At 44.8% G+C, this 20,260-nt stretch overlaps 1 protein-coding gene and 1 long non-coding RNA gene across 2 annotated transcripts in view; one reads left to right on the top strand and one right to left on the bottom strand.

Annotated features, from left to right (window-relative positions):
- The window catches only part of ECHDC3 (enoyl-CoA hydratase domain containing 3), a 19,122-nt gene extending 15,130 nt beyond the window's left edge, over positions 1-3,992 (top strand). The window contains exons 5-6 of the mRNA XM_015585587.2: positions 574-2,702; positions 2,812-3,992. Of these exons, the coding sequence (XP_015441073.1) occupies positions 574-885 (312 nt within the window). The 3' untranslated portion in view covers positions 886-2,702; positions 2,812-3,992. The remainder of the gene's footprint in view (positions 1-573; positions 2,703-2,811) is intronic.
- LOC107195319 overlaps positions 1-20,260 on the bottom strand; it is a 51,999-nt gene that overhangs the window by 12,009 nt on the left and 19,730 nt on the right. The gene's annotated exons all lie outside the window — the stretch shown is intronic.

A 20,260-nucleotide genomic window follows, 5' to 3' on the forward strand; every position in this document is an offset into this window, starting at 1 on the left:
GGGAAAGAGAGCGGCCTCTCCTTCTAAGTTACAATCATGCTAGGCCCCTCATCGGCTTCTGGAAGGCATTTCCTTTCACTCCCCCGCCTTCTCTGGGATACAGGGGTTCTGCTCTCTCAAATCAGACTGAGGTGGTGGCTTCTTTGAACATTTCTCTACTGGGAAGCAGCCACTGCATTGGTTTGTGGGAGGTGCTGGGCCTCGCTGCTTCGGTGTTTTAGGTTTCATCCCATCAGATGTGGCTGCTGTCCTGTGCTTGGCCCTTGAAAGAAGCAGCTTGACTCTCCTGCCTCGGCAGGGCTGGAGCTCAGCTCTGGGGAAGGAGGACGAGGACACAGAGTCCCTCCCTCTCCTTGCTCCTGGAGAGATCCCATCTGTCCCTGGCAGGAGTCTGGGTACTGGAGACGGGAGGGGTGATGGATGACATGTTACTTGAGGAAGCAGATAACTGGGCCGAGGTTGGAGGGAAGTCAGGATGCCGATAGTCTCAACAGAGGCAAATAGAGAGAGTGGGACTTAGGTGGCAGTGGGTCAGAAGGCAAGGGCCTTAATTGCCCATGTTTCCTCCCTCAGGTCGCCTTGGAGATGCTTTTTACTGGGGAGCCCATTTCCGCTCAGGAGGCCTTGCTGCACGGGCTCCTGAGCAGAGTAGTGCCAGAAGAGCAGCTGGAGGAAGAGACCATGAGAATTGCGAGGAAGATCGCCTCGCTGAGCCGGCCGGTGGTGTCTTTGGGCAAGGCCACCTTCTACAAGCAGCTGCACCAAGACCTTAGAAAGGCCTACCACCTCGCCTCCCAGACCATGGTGGACAACGTGGCCCTGCGGGACGGGCAGGAGGGAATCAAGGCCTTCATCCAGAAGAGAAAACCCGTCTGGTCACACTGAGCCGGCCTTACCAGAGGCATGGAGGGCGAGTGAGCCCGGGGGCAGTGCTCAGGACTCCCCACCTGACCCCCGCTGTCCGACCGCAACCGCCAGTGCTGCCTCGTGACTGTAGCAGAAGACAGCCTGCCTCTATAACATTAGTAACAGGCCCGCTGCCTGGGGTCTGGTTAAAAGCCATGAGACCCAGGGGAAAGGAGTGGTGAGCACCTAAGCTGGGCCTATTACAGTAGAAAGCCTGAAACTGGACCGTAAGTGAGGGATCGCCGTGACATGGGAGAAGGTGGAAGAAGGATGCCAACCCGTGTGTGTGATCAGAAGTGTCCCGAGGTGAAGGTATTTCCTATGCCCAAGACACATGAAACATTTCAGATGTCCACAAGATGGTCTCCACACTACACATCTTCTTGGTTCTAAGGAGAAATAATCATGCCTATGGCTTTGGAATAATCTTAATTCATTTTAAAAGATTAAATAGTTAGAGAGACTGGCAATTGTATCTTCCCAACCAGGCTGTAAGCTGTCTGAGAAAAAAAAGAAATCAACTGATTTTTTTTTCTTTGTATGCCCATACTGATGGATGTACAGTAGGCGACTGGCAATATTTTTCTTTGCCAGTTTAGAAAGATTAAAAAGAAAATGTTTTCTCAGAAAGGAGGAGCTTGTTCTAAGGGTGCCCCTCCTAGAACTACAGCCTACCAGACACCCAGCACGTGCCCCGAGGAGCTGGCCCTGCAGCCATCTGCCCCGTGTACAGGAGTTGAGGCCCACTCAGTCCATGGAGCTGGAGTGGGCGGAGTGAGGGTTCCAGCCCCGTCTGCCTGGTAAAGCCCAGGTGCTCGTTCTGCTGGCGAGAGCCTGGGCTGATGGGGGACCAGACTAAAGAAATGACTTGCCTGCACCATGGCAGTTCCCCAAAGTAAGGGACCAGATCTTCCTTGCTACGGAACTGTGCCTGTGTGCGAGGGACGTCGGGTTTGATCACTGGCAGGCCACTCATGGAGTTTTTACTGCGAAGCCAATATAGAGCTGGCTGCAGTTATAAACTAGGTCGTGAGAGACAGGGCTGTCACGGTCTGCTCAGAATAGTGCCGTCAGCAGGGCCCTCCTGCGCCTTCTCGCTAGGTGGCCTACTATGGCAGCTACTGCTCGGCAGTTGTCGGATCACGCAGTGCAGAGGAGAGAGTGTTACGAACTTGCTGGGCCTTGGAGAAAGTAACAGGGCCTCTCACACGTTTGGCAAATGAAAAGCAAAAGTTAACTCTCCGGTGTCTGTGTGAGCTGCACAGTAAGTGCCTCCAAGCACGAAATCCTCGGGCCTGTGACGGCCTCCCAGCCTGTGAGTTGAGGTGCACTCAGGGGTTAGCTAGAAATCTTCATTGTCACCTGTGCAGAAAATAATCCAGAAGGAAAGTCTGCTGCCCACCCTCCGAAGTGAGGTAATTCACACCAAAGCATATGTAAATTTGGATTTAACCTGTATCTCTGCTTCCTTCCACTGGGACATTGAGTGAAACATTTCAGACAAGCACAAGTGCCTCTGCAAAGTAGTGTGTTCGCTTTTCCCTCTGTATCACTTACTTCTCAGGGAGCTTTGCTGAGCGCAGCCCCGTTGTGCAGGGGCTAGAAAGTCAGGGAAGAGGCAGCTCGCTGCCTCTCACCCAGTCGAGAGACCACTGCGAAGGCAAGTGGAGGGAATGGCTGATGAACTTCACACCAGTGAATCTGGGAACATGGTGATTTAATGAGCCTAACCTCGGGCTGCCAGGCAGCCCTATGCAGTAGCCCCTGGACCCTGGCATCTAGGAGGGTCCGAGAAGGTAAGATATTCACCCCGGGGGCGGGGAGAGGCAGCGTGTGGGTTTGGGCCTGCATGATTCTGAAGCCTGTGCTCCTGACCACCACACTCTACTCCCAACACACGGAAAGACTGCGTTCCAGCTTGGAGAGACAGACTACCAGTGTGCGCCAAGGAAGCCAGTCAGAAACTGCATCGCCAACGCAACACGGTTTTACTTACTGAAGGGGATTCAGGAAAAGCATGGATTTGAACACGAAGAACACCAAGTTCCAGTCCCAGGTTTGCCCTCAACTCTCTGTGTCACTGTGTGCAGGTGAGGCAACTTCTTTCAGTGCTCAGTTTGACCATCATAAACAAACAACAGGAGTGTCCAATGCACTCCTGTCCTCTTAGTTCTGACAGTCCAGATTCTGTGGTACTAGGATTGGGCACCTTGCTGTAAAACTTGAAACAGGCAGTCTCTGTTCACAGAAAATGCTTTTTTACAAATGGAGAATATGGGCATGTTACCTTTACGTTGAAAATACCTGATTAGATTTGAGAATAAGAAATCCATCAGAGATGCTCAGAGCTTTTTGGGACATGCCTGAACCTTGAGAAGGTGCCATGGCTAGGAAGACCCTCTGCCGGGCAGATCTCTACCAGCCTGGCAGTTCCCCGACTTCCATGCAGGTGCGCTACTCGGCCAGCCCCCTCCTCCTTCCTTCCTTTAAAAACCCACTGCACTAAGTGTTTTCACAGTGTGGCCCATGGATGATCTGCACTTTCCTGGGCTCCTTGCCAGACCTGCTAAATCACAAATTCTGGTTTTGGGGGCCCAAAAATATGCATTAAAAAAAAAAAAAGATTTCTGCATGTTTCTCCTGCACACTAAAATGTGTGAACTGCGTCAGGGTGGAGTGACATCTCCCTCCAGCAGCATCTGCATTTTAAAGGCTGAAGCAGCGAGGCTTCTGTGAGGAAACTGCGGGCAGCCGCCCGTCGGCTTGGACAGGACTGCGAGGAGCCTTGTGGACTTCTGAAACCTCTTAAAATTCTCCACTTGGGCAGCTGTAAGGGCCTCCATTGGCCCTCAACGCTCATGCTTTTGGGTGTCCCACCTCACATCACATTAAATATCAGAATATACTCATATTCCACACTGAACGCAAATCCCCTGTTTAGGGAAGGGAGCTGAATGATTTGCTTTTAAAAATTGTTTTGAAATATCTGATTAACAATGATTATTTCTTGGCAATCATCAAGTAGGCAAGAGTTAAATTTAACTATTGAAGCTGATGTGTTATAGTCAATAAAATATTAAATTTCAGTCTTGCAAGGGTTTTTCTTTCATATTTTAGAGCTCAAGGTTTATTTTTCAGGTCCCTAACAGAGGCCTATGGACTGCTGCAGGCCATCCATGCTATGCCTACAGTGTCCCTTGGATGGAACAGTCTAGCCTACACTGGCTCCGAATTAGGGGAGGTGGCTGTTCCACAGGAATATGGGGGGCAAATCAGGTGTTGTGAGGTTTATATTCCCAGCGTGCACTCTTCTGACATCCTCATTGATTTTACACAGATATTTCGTTCGGATCTCCCTGTGCTGCTGTCCAGGAATGTTTAAATACAAACCCTCAAAACAATTGGAAAGTATTTTTTTTACGCGTTTAAGAAATCTTTCCATTTTATGTTGCATGTTTTCAATATCTGCCTTACCAAATTCTGTGTTGAGATGAAAATTCCCAATTTTAGACATTGGTAAGAATTTAGAAAAAGAAAAAAAAGTATTGGTCAAAGTGAAGTGTGATTTAAAACTTGATGCTTAGATGTATATAGTGATTGCTCCGTGCCCCGCACTGTTTTAAGCATTTTGCAGATATTAATACTTTAGTCCTCACAAAAGCTCTATGAAGCAGGCTTTATGAACCCTATTATACAGATGAGAAATGGAAACACAAAGATATTAAATGATTTGCCTGTCATGACACAGCTAGTAAGGAGCATGTTTCAGTCAGCTATTTAACTTTCTGAAACTGATGTAGGAATGTGGTCTGAGAATTTTTAAGACCTATCGGTATGATGCAGCCTATACAGGAGAGTGGGGTTTTGAAGGCCAGGCTCTGGAGCATGGGTTTGTGATTCCTGCTCCAGGCCAGCCTGCTGTCCCCCTTACCTGCTTGTAGGTGGATCGCCACATTGCATCACTTTGCAGATACCTCTATTGTGCAGGAAGCATGTTAAGTTATTGTTTTTAATTCACAGTCTTGCGTATCATTCTCCCTGCCTCCAACAGGAGTGTGTTTCTGAGAGCCACATAAATCCTTGTTTTTTGTTTTTGTTTTTGTTTTTTGTTTTAAATTCTCAGAGCCGAGACACTATCCAGCACAGAGCAGACTTGTCAGGTCCAGTTCAGTGTGGCCAGGGTACATTTCCCCATACAGGCTACGTGATATAGTCAGTTTTTTTTTTTTTTTGAAATTCTCAGATTCCATTTTCTAAATCAGTTCTGGAAAGTTAAATAGCTGAGCAGAACATGAATTAAATCAGTGTTTTCATTGTCGGTCCAAGAAAGTTGTAAACAACTCTTTGTAAATGTAGGTCGATATTCTGGATGAAATCAGACCCAGGGGTTCTGTAAAGCCTGTTTATTTTCTCTAAAGCATAGTTGAAGCATGTTTTAGTCTTCAACCGCTTAATGCTTCTTGTGATAAAACATTCTTCACATAGAGAGATATGTGAAATATATGGTTGGTTGGCAAGGAGTGAAGATATCTAATAGATTTGCTCTGCATAGTAGCTATAAAAGGGGTTGATATGCTTACTTGAAACTTAAACCACAATTGTCTCATTTGTTACTATGCTAGGCACTATGGGATGGTGTTTTATTTTTTTTAAGTATAAGACAATTCTGACCCTCCAGGAGAGTCAGACAAGATACGTCACTACCATGTTACAATTCAAATACAAAACAGTTATCATGGGACAAGAGTCAGGTAGTTGGGTTGCCTTCGAGCCCACTCTTACGACTAGCCATGTGACGTGGGCCTAGTTGTTTAAACTGACCTCTCTGAGTCCCAGTTTCTTCATGGTTAAATAGGGGTGATAATAACATCTGCCTCCTAAGTGGTTGGCAGGAGTAAACTAAACTATACATATAGAGCAATGTTGCTGATGACCCACCCCACGCCCCTGTGACCATGACCCGCCTCCATTTCACCTGCAGCTGTGATGGACAATTCCCACAGGTAAGAGCTTCCCCATGTTGTGGACGGAATTGTGTTCCCTCAAAATTCGTATCTTGGAGCCCTGCCCCCACTGACTGTATTTGTGGAAGGGGCATCTAAAGAGGAAATAAGGTTAAGTGAGGTCATAAGGATGGAGCCCTAATCCTATAGGACTAGCGTCCTAATAAGAAGAGAGAGAGACAAGAAGGATGAGTGTACACAGAGGAAAGGCCACGTGGGGACTCAGAGAGAAGGCGACTGTCTAGAAGCCAAGGACGGAGGCCTCAGGAGAAACTAACCCTGTGACACCTTGATCTTGGACTTCCAGCCTCCAGAACTGTGAGAAAATAAATGTCTGTTGTTTCAGCCCCACCCCACCCCACCCCCAGGTTGTGGTATTTTATTACAGCAGCTTGAGCTAAGTCGCCCCCTCCAACGCTTTTGTCTCTGTGCCTTTCTGAGGGTGATTTTTGGCATTCAGGAGCTTGCTCAGCTTTCAACAGGCCAACCCAGAAGTGGGGGGAGTTAAGGCCTCCAGGGACACCCCTCAAGCAGCAGCAGATGGGAGTCCATGGATAAATGCCCCAGCCCCCACTGTCTGAGGGAACAATTCTGAGATGTGTGCTTTGTCTTCTCAGAAAGCCCCGCAGAGCTGAGCTCTGTTACCCACAGCACCAACCTGCCCATTCACGCAAACATTACCGGCTTCTCTCCTCCCCTGCCTGACCTTGGCCCATGTGTTCACTTGTGATAGCTTTGCAAATAAACAGCCTTCACACAGTCCTCGATTCAGGGTCTGCCTTTGCAGGAACCCAAACTCAGTGAAGAGGCAGATCTAATGATCTGCCTCAGCCACTCAGTGATCATCCCCTCCCCTAACGAAAAAACAAAAACAAGATTTATCAACAGAAGACTTTGAAGCAACAGGATTGATTGCTAAATGAACACCATAGGCATAAATTACAGGACTTGAGAGGAGAAATGGATTTTGACTCACTAGTAAGTAAATGGGATCATCTACATAAAGCTTTGGCTTTTGCAGCTGGAAAGGATCTTGGCTCTGAGTTAACCACAAACTGTGACATCACACAGACAACATCTGAGTAACTCATAAGATAGAGACCTGGCCAGTATTGGTACCAAAAGCAGGATCGTCTGACCAAAAGATGGTGTGACCACTCTACTGACATCCCTTAACCACTGTCACGGTAAGACATAAGTGTGCTACACTTCTGGAGTTTACGTTTAATAAACATTGAGCAGGTGTGTTTTCCCAAAACTCCTCTCTAGAGGCCCCTAAAGAAGGAATTTATGAGGTGCTACATCTCCAGTCCCTTCCTTGATGTTTATTGGCTTTTTGATGGATGTTAGAGCAACTTTTCTGTCAACAGCTTCTCATTAGGGGGTTGGTGATGTTCTCGCTGACCATTATTTCACTCAATATCATGCGTGGTCGCTGCGAGGAGAAGAGGTTCCACTCAGAAACCATCCATCTTTGCAGCAGCCCAGGGCTCGGCTAATCCCACTTAACTGCTCCTCCTGCGCTGACAGCCGCTCGGGGCTCGCACAGAGACCTGAGACAAACGGCCGGCCTTTAATGAGCAGCTCATCCTCTGGCATCGTGCCTCTCCAACTCCTTTAAGGACATATTTCAGGCTTAATTCTGTTTCTTTTTCAAATAAATTATGGAGAACTTGGTAAAACAATCACTAGGACTTACTTCTTAGAGATGACTGATTCTTGCTGTGAATGACGAGTCTGTCTTGGAAAGTCTGGAACTACTAAGTATTGAAAGAAAACGTCCAGTTTTCTTAAAGGACTGTTTTCTTCGCCCCTCAAGCGGGCTGTCTTAGCACAGTGATGGTGCAGGAGACGCCCAGGGTCCCTGTCACTCATTAGCATCAATGTCGACCTTCATATGGCCTCTTCCACCTTCCCTACCACCAGATACAGGACTCTAACCTGGAATGGCATAGATTTTTGAGGGTTTTTATTATGAACAACTTCAGACACATGGAAAAGTCGTGAGAACATGTGATAAACTGCCATGTTCACATTAACCAGCTTTAACAATTATCAGTGGATAATTCATCAATGATCCTGGCCAATCTCATATCATCTGCCCTCTCCCCGCACCTCTCCATCTCCCAGATTATTTTGAAGTGAATCCCAGCATCACTTCATTAGAACAGAAGACTCTGCTGTCATCCAGAAAATTCCAAGGGATGTAGGAGCTCTGTGTCAGGCACCAAAGTGACCAAATATTAGAACAAGAGATGCCCCTGGTGCTCTTACTACTGAGGAAATGACAAGGGCCTCTGTGCTTACAGAGAAGAACAAGGGATATTTAATCATTACCAAATAATTTCTAAACTTTGGGTACTATATAAGAAACAAATTTAGCCTATAAACCAATAGAACCCTGCCCTTTTAGGCAATTACATGTTCAAAGAAAAAAGTTGGTGGCCCCAGACACTTGCTAAATCAGAATGATCAGGATCAACTACTTGTTCTCAACACTTAAAGCGGCGGTCATAAAATTGTCCAGCAGAGGGCGATGGTAGCTAAGCTCTGGATAGAAATCCTGGACGCCTAACTTGCATCTAGGTGACTGAAAAATCACATATGCTTTTCAGTCCTGAGAAAAAAAGTAACTGATTTAACAGGTTATATAGTAAAGCTGGCTAGATGCCAGTTCGCCTGAGGCAGTGGAGAGGAAAAAGCTCATAAATATAGTTGTTTGCTTTATACTTTGATTTTTTTCAAATGGAGTCAGCTGACCTCACAGTGTGCTATAAAGATTGCTCCCCAATTTTTTACTCCGGGGATGGCCACGAGAGGAAAGTCTTTATATCAGAGTTTCTCAAGCTTGGCAAGATGGACAGTTTGGGCCGATAATCCTTTGTTGTCCAGCTTCGTATGCACTGCAGGATGTTTAGCAGCATCCATGGCTCCCACCCACTGGACACCAGTGGCACCCTCCCACCCAGTTGTGGCAACCGAAAATATCTCCAGACATTGACAAAAGTGCCCTAGGATAGGAAGGACAAAATCACTCCAAGCTGAGAACCACTGCCCAAGATAATTATCTGGGCTAGTTAGTGTATTGGTTAAAAATGAGGCAGAAGCGAGCTTTCAATCCTGCCCTGGGCTGTTAATATTAAAAGGCAGGTTTACTGAGTGCTTCCAGCACTCGGGCGGAGCCCTTCAGTTCTGATCCAAGTCCACTTCGGAGCAGAACTCAGCACCTTCAGCTTTCCCAAAGAGGTTCAACTCTCAGAAAGCTTCCATGAGAAATGGAAACATTACTGAAGATGTCCTGAGAAAAGAAGCCTCTCCCTAAGGTTCTCTATTCCACATTTCTGTTCTCGATCCCCATATCCCTTTACCAGGCATCCTGGGGTCAGGAGGGGTGGTGGCAAACTCACGCTCAGCTCACGCTTACCCTGTGCCAGCATAAAACAAGGTCTTATTCTTCCAACACACCCCAGCCTAAGACACTTAGCAAAGTCTTCCCCCAACCAAACAAGCTTCTTGCTAACGAAAGATTTTTCTCCATATTGTTACACCTACATCCAGCTTATTTTTATAGATAAGGATACCAAGTGACTGTCCCCAAATCCCACAGCTAATAAGTGATAGAAGTGGGACTCAGATCCCAGAAACTGGGAATGAACTTCTGTCAGGCACAGAGGTTAGGTGCCGAGGGCTCGTGATACTTTTATGGGTTCATGAAAATGTCTTTGTGTTCATGTCTTTCAAAATCAGAAGAATGACATTCTAAAACAATTTTTTTTATAGAGGAAGGGGCTCATGAAGGCAAATGGCTTAGAGCCTCCTAAAGTCATCCTGAAGCCCTGACAATGTGCTTGATATGTGCCTGGCCTTGGTTAAAAATAAAGCTCGCCTCAATACCAGGGGGAAAATGTAGAAGTACAGGTCTTAACTATTATGAAGTCAGTGGTATCATTTTCATATATTCATTTACTCATTCAACAAACATTTCAAATGGCCTGCTCGCTCGCTCGCGCGCGCGCGCGCGCGCTCTCTCTCTCTCTCTCTCTCTCTCTCTCTCTCTCTCTCTCTCTCAAAACATTACTAACTTCTGGTTTAAATAATATATTAATTCCAAGTTACAAAAAATAAGGAGTATTTTTTTTAATTTTACACTAAATCTTTGAGTCACCACGATCTCATTAGCTACTATGTCAACACTGAACCTGGCAGGTGGCGGATGTCACACTCCCTCAATTCATTTTACTGTGTCATCTCTGTGTCTTAGTCTGCTCAGGCTGCTATAACAAAATATCATGGACTGAGTGGCTTAAACCACAGACATTTATTTTCTCACAGCTCTGGAGGCTGGGAAGTCTAAGATCAAGGTGTCAACACTGTCCAGTTCTAGTGATGACTCTCTTCCTGGCTTAGAGAAGGCCACCTTCACTGTGTTCTCACCCGGTGGAGAGGGCTCAGCTCTGGTGTCTCTTCCTCTTCTTATAAGGGTGCCACTTCTATCGGATCGAGGCTCCACCCTTATGACCTCCTTTAACTTCAGTCAACTTCCTTAAAGGTCCAATCTCCAATACAGTCACATGAGAGGGTTGGGGCTTCAACATATGAATTTGGGGGTTACACAATTTAGTCCCTAGCAAGTGAGTTGGTCAAACAATTTATAGCTGGCATATTTTTAGTATTTGATTGCAAGTCAGATCTAAACAATCAAGGAGGAAGGGTGTTGTTCCTTGAGCATTCTGTCCAGAGCCTCACCTCTTCTCTGCTCTTTTGCTGCAATTGGTGCGGGATATAATGATGTCACAGCCTGATAGCAATCTCCTCTCTCATTGCTGGAGCTGGTGAGTAATAGGGGTTATTTTTGTTTGGGGTGAGGTGAGAAGTTTTGAGTGGGGTTGGGTTTCTTTGTTTGGGTCTGATTAGTTTGATTTGGTTTTTTCTTCTTCTTTCCTACTCGGAGAACAAGAAAAGGTAGGATTCCTGCCTAGGACGTGTGGTAAATTAATTGCCTAGGAAAGAAATTTATCAGAAGTGACTATTCCATTCATCAGCTAACATTTCTCAGTTGTCTCTGTGTTTGCTGCTGAGCTGTATTTCTCCACAGTGGACTCTGACTAAATAGTCATTTCAATGGAGCTATGAATAAGGGAAATAGGGTTTTTTGAAAATGTATTTCGTGGGGATACAAAATTATACTGTTAATTATGTTTTATGTGGTCTGATCTGAAATTTATATTCCCTGAGCTCATAGCCCCTCTTGCTCAACGCCCCGCCTTCCGATGCTAGCGTTAATGGTCTCCTAACATTCAGACCTCAGATGTTTACCCTGAGACAGTCCTTCCCTAACCACCCATTCTGGGGTCCCCAGTCACACTGTCCATCATCTTAATTTGATTCTCTCCTTAGCACCTACAATTCTGATTTTCTTTCCTTTTCTGTCTTTTTTCCTTTCCTTTCCTCCCCCTCTCTTTCTTGTCTGTTTCTCACACTAGAATATAAGTCTGCATGAAGCAGGCACCTTGTCTGTCTTGTTCATCTCTGTATTCCTTGTTACAAGGACATGTCTGCCATAAAGTAGGCACTCATCTGTTTGTGGAATAAACAAATGAATGAGTGAATGAAGGGATGAGTGCACGAGCTCTCTACGAGGAGGAGAAGGCTTTTTATCTCAGTTTAGCAGTTTCTGTCTTAGCATTGAGAGGTCTTCACAGTCAGTAAGAGGGCTGCAAAAGGAGTCAAGGCTGATGAGACAGATTTCTTAACGATGAAAGAAAGAGAATAAACAGAGAAGCAAGGATGAAGCACTGGAATTCAAGAATTCCCCTTGACAACAATTAAAAAAACTCCTCCAGTAGTAATTTCATCTGTTTGTGGCAAAGACTTTTATCTTATATATATTTATTTACATGCCTCTTATGATTGGGTGTGTAATAAAGTTTTAGAACGTACAGATATATTTTACCAATCTGTTTTCTCCAGCACTCTCAGCCACTCGATGGCAAGAAGAGTGAAAGCAGAAGGCTGCTGTAGTCCAGGGCTGGAGTTTGAGGGGGTGGGGCTCCCCAAGGACAGGTGTGAGTTGTTAGAGGCTCAGGTAAGACAGTAATTGTAGTGATCAATCAGGGGTTCAAATGAAGCCTGGTAAGCAGAAAGTCCAGTTAAGTGCTAATATGTCACAAGAAATTGGAAGAATTTGGGCACTGGCACCTTCTATGAGGTCAAGAACCAAGTGTATTAGGCCAGAGAAGCAGAATGATGGACCCATGGGACCACAGAACGAGACGTTGCTGGTTTGAGTTTCTCGGGTAGAGAAGGTATAGGAGGTGACACAATCCTGGTGTGACTGGAAGTGGCGTGGATATGAAGGTCACTGGAGGCAGAGAGGTCAGGATTATGGGGACAGCATATTGGCCAGGTTATCTTTACAGATATTACAGGCCCCCAGGGCTGTGGCAGGAGTAGATGTAGAACGACTATAAATCAGGTCCCATGAGAGGCCAATTAGGCAGGTGGGGGATGCTGCTGAGGAAGAGGAAAAAGAGGAAGACAAAGTGACATGACTGGAGGAAAGACACCTCAGAAGAGCAGGAGCTTATACACATGGGTGGAAAAGCCATTCTGTGGGAGATGTGCAAAGCATTTACTGAACTGACCTGTTTGCAACAGACACCTATAAAGGTGATATTTAAAATTCCTGGATGAACCATTCCGTATTTTGAGACCTCCTGTGCTTTATCTATCACATACCCAAATGAGAGGTTACAAAGAAAAGTACCAAAGAAAAAATAAAGAGCAAGTATGCTCTAGAAGTGACAGTGAAGAAGATGGGAGAACACAACCTAGTTCCCATTGCCTGGACCCCAAAGTGGGAAAGAGAGGGCTGTACAGGAAGCGTTATCCTCAGGGAAGAATGGTGCTTCTTTCCCGCGAGGAGGGTCGGGAGAGCCCAGACTAGGGTGGGCGTGTAGGAGAGGCTGCAGAGGGAGGTAGGGAACCAGCTGGGAAGCAGGCAAGGCTGGAGCTGTGCAATTTGTGCTAATGTGTGTGTGAGAGAGAGACCCAGCCTGCTCCTCTCGCAGAGCCTCATGTCCTGGCACAGAGCTGCGTCTGCTCCAAGGACAAACTGTCAATTGCCAGGGTCTCTGCCCGGGGCAGTCGGTTCTATAATACCCAACCCATAGAGTTCCCACCCATACAGGCAGCACAAGTCCTGGAGATGAGAGCCTGAAGGGTAGCAGAATATGCTACCCTAAAATACAAATAGAAGTTCAGGACATGCCACCCCAAAATATGCTACTTTGGAATATTGATTATGTTGAGCCATAGGCACTTGAAAACCAGCAAATGCAGGGAAAGGCTTTCTCTCAACTCCTTATCTGCCTAAAGACAGAGCCTCCAAAAGAAGCTCAAGTGTCATAATCTCCTGCTGGGCAGTTTCATCAACCAGGGAAAACTGCCTCTTGTCACAGGCGAACAGACCAGAAGTCAACGTCATACCCAGACAGACCTTGTCACAAACTGTCATACCACCTTTTCCCATCTGTTCTTCTAAGGGCCCTCATCCTTCGTGAAAATAATTTCATCTCCCCTAAGAGGCCTAAGTCCCTGGACTATAGCCTGTCTTCATGCTGGTAGATTTTATCTCCCCTAAGAGGCCTATGTCCCCCCTCCCCTTTCCCTATTAGGATGGCATTTAGGCCTGAATTCCAAGCCACCTCAGGGAGTTCCTCACCTTTCCTGGGTGTCTCCCATATATACACGAGGTCTGCGTGTTAGCAAATTTGTTTGTTTTTCTCTTCCTAATCTTCCTTTTATTACAGGAGTCTCAGCCAAGAACTCAGAAGGGTAGGAGAAGATTATTTTTCCTCCCCTATAAGAGCAACAGTGCAAGAAACCAGAGGGAGAAGGTATGGGGGAAAAAGAGAAGCCAGACCAGAGAGGACAGGAGATGCACGTGGAGGGGGTGAGCTCGTCTGCTTTCCCTGCAGTGACCAAAGCTTATTTCCAGGACGTGAGAGGTCTGCTGCAAACCCCGTGGGTGGCCTGAGTCATGCTGGCCCCAGGAGTGGCCGAGAGTCTTGCCTGGCTGCCCTGAGAGATGGTGGGTTTGCCCTGCAGGTTGAGGTCGGAATAAGGTGGAGGGCCTGGGGTAGAATGTGAATGGATCAATGAAAAGAGAGGCCCTATCATAGACAAAAGACTAGTGAGTAAGTTGAGTTGTGCTCCTGAACATTCCGGACCTCTGGTATCTATCAGTGGGGAAGTGAAAACCTTTGATTTTTCCAAGTAATATTAAATCAGTAGAGAGAACAGAAAACTGATTAATTTCAGAAAGAATAATCTAATGACTCAATCGGATTGTGATATGTTTAGAACTAACACTATATAATATAATGCAATGCAACACTAACAACAACACTTCTTTTGTTTTTATTAGAGAACTACTACTACCCAGTCCCTAATAAATTTTGTAGAGGGAAGGCATTTCGGGAAATAAAAAGAAGTGTGCATGAGGGCCCTCGTTCTTAATGAGTTTGCAAAAATGGACTTAAGTCCCTGGACTATAGCCTGTCTTCATGCTGGTAGCTCAGATACAATCATCGGTGAATGTCAAAACTTCCTCCTGGGACCATCTATGTTAGAGCACCTGCAATGTTTCACAGACACCTGCTGAAGCAGAATGTCTGGGTTTGGAGGAATGCAGGAATTTGCTATTTTAACAAGTTCCTCCACTGATTCTTATGCATTATGTCAACACTAAATATATATATATGGATATATATCCTTTCATCTTGCTCTATATATTTCTTCATGAAGTGACCAAGTAGAAAATTTTCCTGTGCAGCACAGACAAGTTCACATTTAATAACCCTCCTCCAATTCTGTGTTTGTTTTGTCTGGTCTCAAAGTTGCTTTTAATAAGGGAGTAATCATCCTACCCCATTGAGCTTATTTGTTTATTTTTTAAATGATGCTTTGATTTCACAGTCGGGCTGTGTTTATATTGCCTTTGGTGTCCTCTCAGAGAATTTTAATATATAAGAAATAAGAAAACATGTTGGCTTATCTTTTCCATTTTTTGAGTACCATGTCCTAAGATGTCCTCAATCTTAGACATCTGAGGCTTAGAGCTGCACAGAGATGCATGAGACCCTGGCAAACCTTCAAGAGCAACAAAAGAAAATCAAAAGGAAACCTCCATGGGAAGAGTAAGTTCCCCAAGGGCACTTTGAAGACACTAGGAAACCACAGAAGTCAATTTCAATAACAATGAAAACCTACTAATGAGTCTTTCTAGATGTGTTGTATTAAGAGGGATGTTGCATTAATGGCTACTCATTTGAGAAGGCTGTCCACCATCTCCCTGCTTAAGCTCCTGGAGAGGTAGGGAGGTAAAATGAGGACCATGGCGAGTAGGGTGGATCTTGCGGATAGAAATGCCTTGAAGATGAGGTCTATTCTTATAAGTTGTATAGAGCACCCAAAATACAACGCATGTATGAAGCCTCATCACTAACCACAGTAGTCTAAATTCTACTCAGTTCTAACGGGTTTCTCAGAGTATGTCAGAGGTTGTCAACCAATCAAGTACACAGAATGCCCCCACCTTCCCTGCAAAAGGAAGTCAATGGCAGTGCACAGCCTGGGGACCCAGCTCCAGCTCTGCCAGACCCATCCAGCCTACCCCACCTAGTGGAACCCAAATTCCACCAAAGAAGCTCAGCACTCATCTGTTTCACATTGGGCTTCCATACACACAGGTTTCAATTGCTAAAAATGTCCTGCTCCTTTAAAATTTCTATTAAATGTTAGAAAACCATTGTGTATAATGCTCCCTAAAGTACAGTACCTTAGACCAAGAAGGAGGAATCCCCTGCCTAAGAATCAAATAGCGTGTTAATGGCAGATGTAGGGCGTATTCATTTCCTATTGTCCCCCTATATTACCTAACTCCTCAGAAGGAAGCGGGGAGCCCCTTAGGCTCAAAGTATATCTCGTGGTTCACTAAAGAGAGTTAGAGGATAGATCCTTCACCAGAAATGAAGATAGTTTTGCTTGCCTTCTGTGTTCCTCTTGGGAACCTGAGTATGATGGAATGAAGCACCCCAATATCTGAAAGGCCCTGAAAGCAACCCAAGGGCTGGTATACATGCCGATTGCCCACGTTAATCAGAAACCAGCAAACAAGGGAATCAGGAAGAGAAGAGCAGGGAAGAGAGGCCAGCTGAGCTGATGGTGCTGGTAGGTCTGTGTGAGACCAGGACAAAGGAGGCAGTGATCACAGAACGATGACGGGCTTGCACCAGCACTGCCCGGCAGCTGGGTCACCTTGACCCACCACTCAGAGCCCCCTAAGCCAAGAAGGATTGACTGGAGAAGAAACCAAAGGGGACTCTGACCAGAAAACATACACCAGGAAGACCATATGAAGACACGCAGAGAAGACGGCCATCTACAGGCCAAGGAAAGAGGCCTCGGAAGAAACCCCATCTTGATCTGGGACTTCCAGCCTCTAGAACTGTGAGAAAACAAAAGTCTGTTGTTTAAGCCACCAGTCTGCGGTTCTGTGCTATGGCTGCCAGAGCAGACTAATACAACTAACAACATCAGACTTATGGTTCTTGGATAGAGTTAAACCTATGTCGCCGAGAATAATGAAAAATCTTTTATCAGATAATACTTTGAAGAGAATAGCACCGCTCTTTAGGAATGTGGTGACTAGATACTTTGCAAAGGTATTCAGCTAGGTGTGTCTTCTGGGGATTCATTGCCTCCTTGTAAAAAGAAGCCACAACATTCTGAGGAAGGAAGGAAGGGATATAATTTGGGTGTCATCAGTCATTCATGCCAACCCGAGGTACTCAAATAGTTACATACCTCTGGGCCCTGTTCTGACCTCACAAGAAGACCTTTCTTGGTCATAATATAAGCCCTGAGCAGCAGAGCACACATACACACAGTCTCTGCCCTAGGTCCAACATTCAAATTCTGAGTAAACTTCTGGTCTAATGGGCTTTATTTGTGTTCCCTAAGAAAGTTACAGGCCAAGAGTTGGAAATGGACAATGTCTCTTACCATTTGGCTATTTCTAATTCCTGGCAGAATTAAGAGGCGCCATGAAACTGGGATCAAGGTAGGACGGGCCAGAAGTCCTTATTATACTATTCCTAACAACCACCACTCTCACTAAACTTTCTTATCGCCAGCACTGTGTTAAGTACATCACATACATTTTTGTCTCTCAGGCAAGATTTTAACACCACAAAGGAATCAGCCTGCACAGAGAAAAGCACCAAGAGTCAGGCCTGTGTATTTAGGGTATGAGGCAAAGAACGTCTCCGGTGATCTCCTGCTTTGTTCATTACCGCGTCAATTGCTTTTCACTGGAAATGCACCTATGTGCCAAGATTCTCAGATATACAATGGCTCCTTGCTCCTGACCCTCTCCCAACACATATTATTCAATAATAACATAGTTTTTAATTAATTTATTTACTTATGCCCTGTCATTATTTACTCAGACATTTTCCACTGTTTTCTCTTTCTCATCTCCTTCCAAGACGTGTATTTCGGGATGCTTAATATTGTCCTATGTGTTTAAAGCTCTGTTTTTCTTCAATCTTTTTTCTTTCTTTTGTTCAGTGTATAATTTCTACTGTTTATCCTCACGTTCACTGATTCTTTCTTCTGCCATCTCACATCTGCTCTTGAGACCACTAGAAAAATTTTTATTTTGTTTCTTGTATTTTTCAACTCCAGTATTTTCATTTGGTTTCTTTTTATAGTTCTTACTTCTCTATTGGGAATTCCATATTTATTGAATCACTGTCGTCATGTTTTTCTTTAATTTTTAGAAAATGGTTTCTGTTAGTTCTTTGAATTTGTTTTTAATTGCCATTTTGAAGCTTGATCTGCTAAATTCAACATCTGGGACCACTCGGAGTCAATCTCTATTCACTACTTTTTTTCTGAGTATGGGTCACGCTTTGCTACACATTTGCATATTTGTAACTTTTTTGTTCGTGAAAACTGAATATTTCAGATATTTATTTTAGGTAATATTTAGCAGCGCTGGATCTGATTTCTTTTCCTGAGGGTTTTATTTTAAACTTGCCTGCATTCGACTGCAGAATTTCTCCACCCCAGTGTGTAGCTGCTGATGTCTCTGCCTGGGTTTTTTACTCCTATTGTTATTTGTTAGCTTGATTTTCTAGGGGTTGCCCCTTGCCTGTATGGCTTAGTGGTCAGCCAGTAAATTCGGGCAGATGTTTTTCTCAAACACCAGAAGCCTGTAAAGCTTCCACTTCCTGTGAATAGGTGCGCGAGGGTTAGGGAGGGCATCTGAAGTTCAGCCGGCACTAAGTCCGCATCATTTTTCACATTCTACTGGGCTTTTGCCGATTCCCAGTCAGCCCCCGCGTGTGGCCAGCCCAGCTCAGCCCTTCTTTGGCTCTCTCATTCCAAGATTTTCGGTTAAACTTATGGCTGGTTCACCACTTACCCCGACCAGGAGCACATTCTCAGACTGGCAGAGCTGTGAGTTTTCCCCATTTGTTTCCTGCCAAGTTGTCTGTTACTGTCAATACTGAAGGTTTTTGTCCTTTGCCCAAAATTGATCTGCTGCCTTTGGCAGCAAACTTGATGTTTTTTTCTGGTCAGCTCTTGCTGATAAAACTGTGGACAGAGTAGGGGAGAGGGCTGGGATAGAGGCAGACAGACAACAAGGCTACAGACCCTTGCCGTTCTTGCCGGAAGCTCTAGCTATTTTTCATGAGTAAATGTTTCTCAATTTGTTATCTGCCTTTAGCCAACTTCCAGGACCCAGAAATGGCTGGTTTTGACAGTGTTGCCCAGTTTCATACTTTTGCGGGGGGAGAGGATTTGCTGACTTTTTCATGCCACCATAGCTGAAAGTTTGGCCTCTGAAGTGCTTTTTTAAAATTTAAATGTGATGGGGCATTGGTTTCCCAGTTTTTGGTTGTTTTCACTGCCCTATGGTCCTAATATTTGTTTTTGCTTCAATAATTTAAATTATCTGCCTGACCCTTGAAGGCATTTGAGCTTATGAATTATGATCCACAGAGATAACACTTTGATAATATCCTAAGTGTAATGGAACATGTAAATAATGCTGATCATTTCGCAAATATCTCCTTTATTAATGCTACATCCTCGGATAGAAATGCATTCAAGAGAAGGTCCTTGTCTCCAAGGCCCCTAAAATTCTAGGGGCAACAAAGGGCATGGATACAAAGAGATAAGTAATGATGCAATGGCTAGAGTCTACGGTAAACACAAGAGTGTTCTTTGCAGGCTGGGAAGGACAAGAAATGATTTCTTAAGTTTATGACATACAAACCCTTCACATGGTTTGGAAGGGTTCTTTTCATTACTAAAGATGATGTAGGTACTTTTACTGAGGTACTAAGAATGAACTTGCTTCAGTTGGAGAGAATAAACTGATACATCCTAATAAAGAGAGAAGAATTTGGGATGCTGAATGTTATGGAGTGTTAGATGTCATCTTGCTGTCGGTGCAATGGGCATAGTAAACAGAAGACTGAATCAAAAACCAAAAAATTCTGGTTCTGCTTCCAGCTTTACAACTACCTAGCCTTGAGATTTGGGGCAGATCAACTATCATTGTGAGAAATTCATTTCCACATCTGTAGAATGAGGAAGAGGAAATCATATTTAGTTCAAAGGCTCTGTGGTTTTAAGGAAGAAGGAAATAGCCTTGTTCCTAGACTCTAGAAGATATGACTACATTTGGTCCCATGTATCGTAAGAATTAGTCACCAGATTTGTCTAAAGCAATAGTCTCCAGTGAAAACCTCATGCAAATTATGACATCTTTGTCTGGGGGCGGGGGAAGCACATACTCCTAGACACACAACATGTTGCACATAATCTCAGGGAAATGACTTTCTCCTGGAAGCCAGGTCAGGGACTCTAGAGAGAAAACAGTCAAAAAAGAGGCCATAACGAGCTTTAAATTCTTGGATTTGCTCTGGCCGATGTAGGCCATTTTTTTTAGAACACTCAAAGAAAAACAAGAGTGAAGGTCCGAATTAAAAACTAACCTAAAAAAATCTATTATAGAAAATGAAAATTGTTCATTGCTGAGAAAGGCAGACTCGAGAACAAGAAAACCTCACTCTTAACAGAATCCCAGGCCCAAAAGAGGGATGAAAAATTAAAGACATTAATATTTATCATAGCCAAAGAAAAAAAGACTGCAGGAAATGATTAGTAAGTCTGCAACAGCAATTATAACCAAAGACAGGAAACTGGGATGGGAGGCTCATCTCATTAGCTAATTTGAATGCAAACCTACAGGAGGACATTTCTGCTGGGTG

The sequence above is a fragment of the Pteropus alecto genome, unplaced genomic scaffold (assembly GCF_000325575.1).
Source record: "Pteropus alecto unplaced genomic scaffold, ASM32557v1 scaffold11, whole genome shotgun sequence".
Taxonomy (NCBI): Eukaryota; Metazoa; Chordata; class Mammalia; order Chiroptera; family Pteropodidae; genus Pteropus; species Pteropus alecto.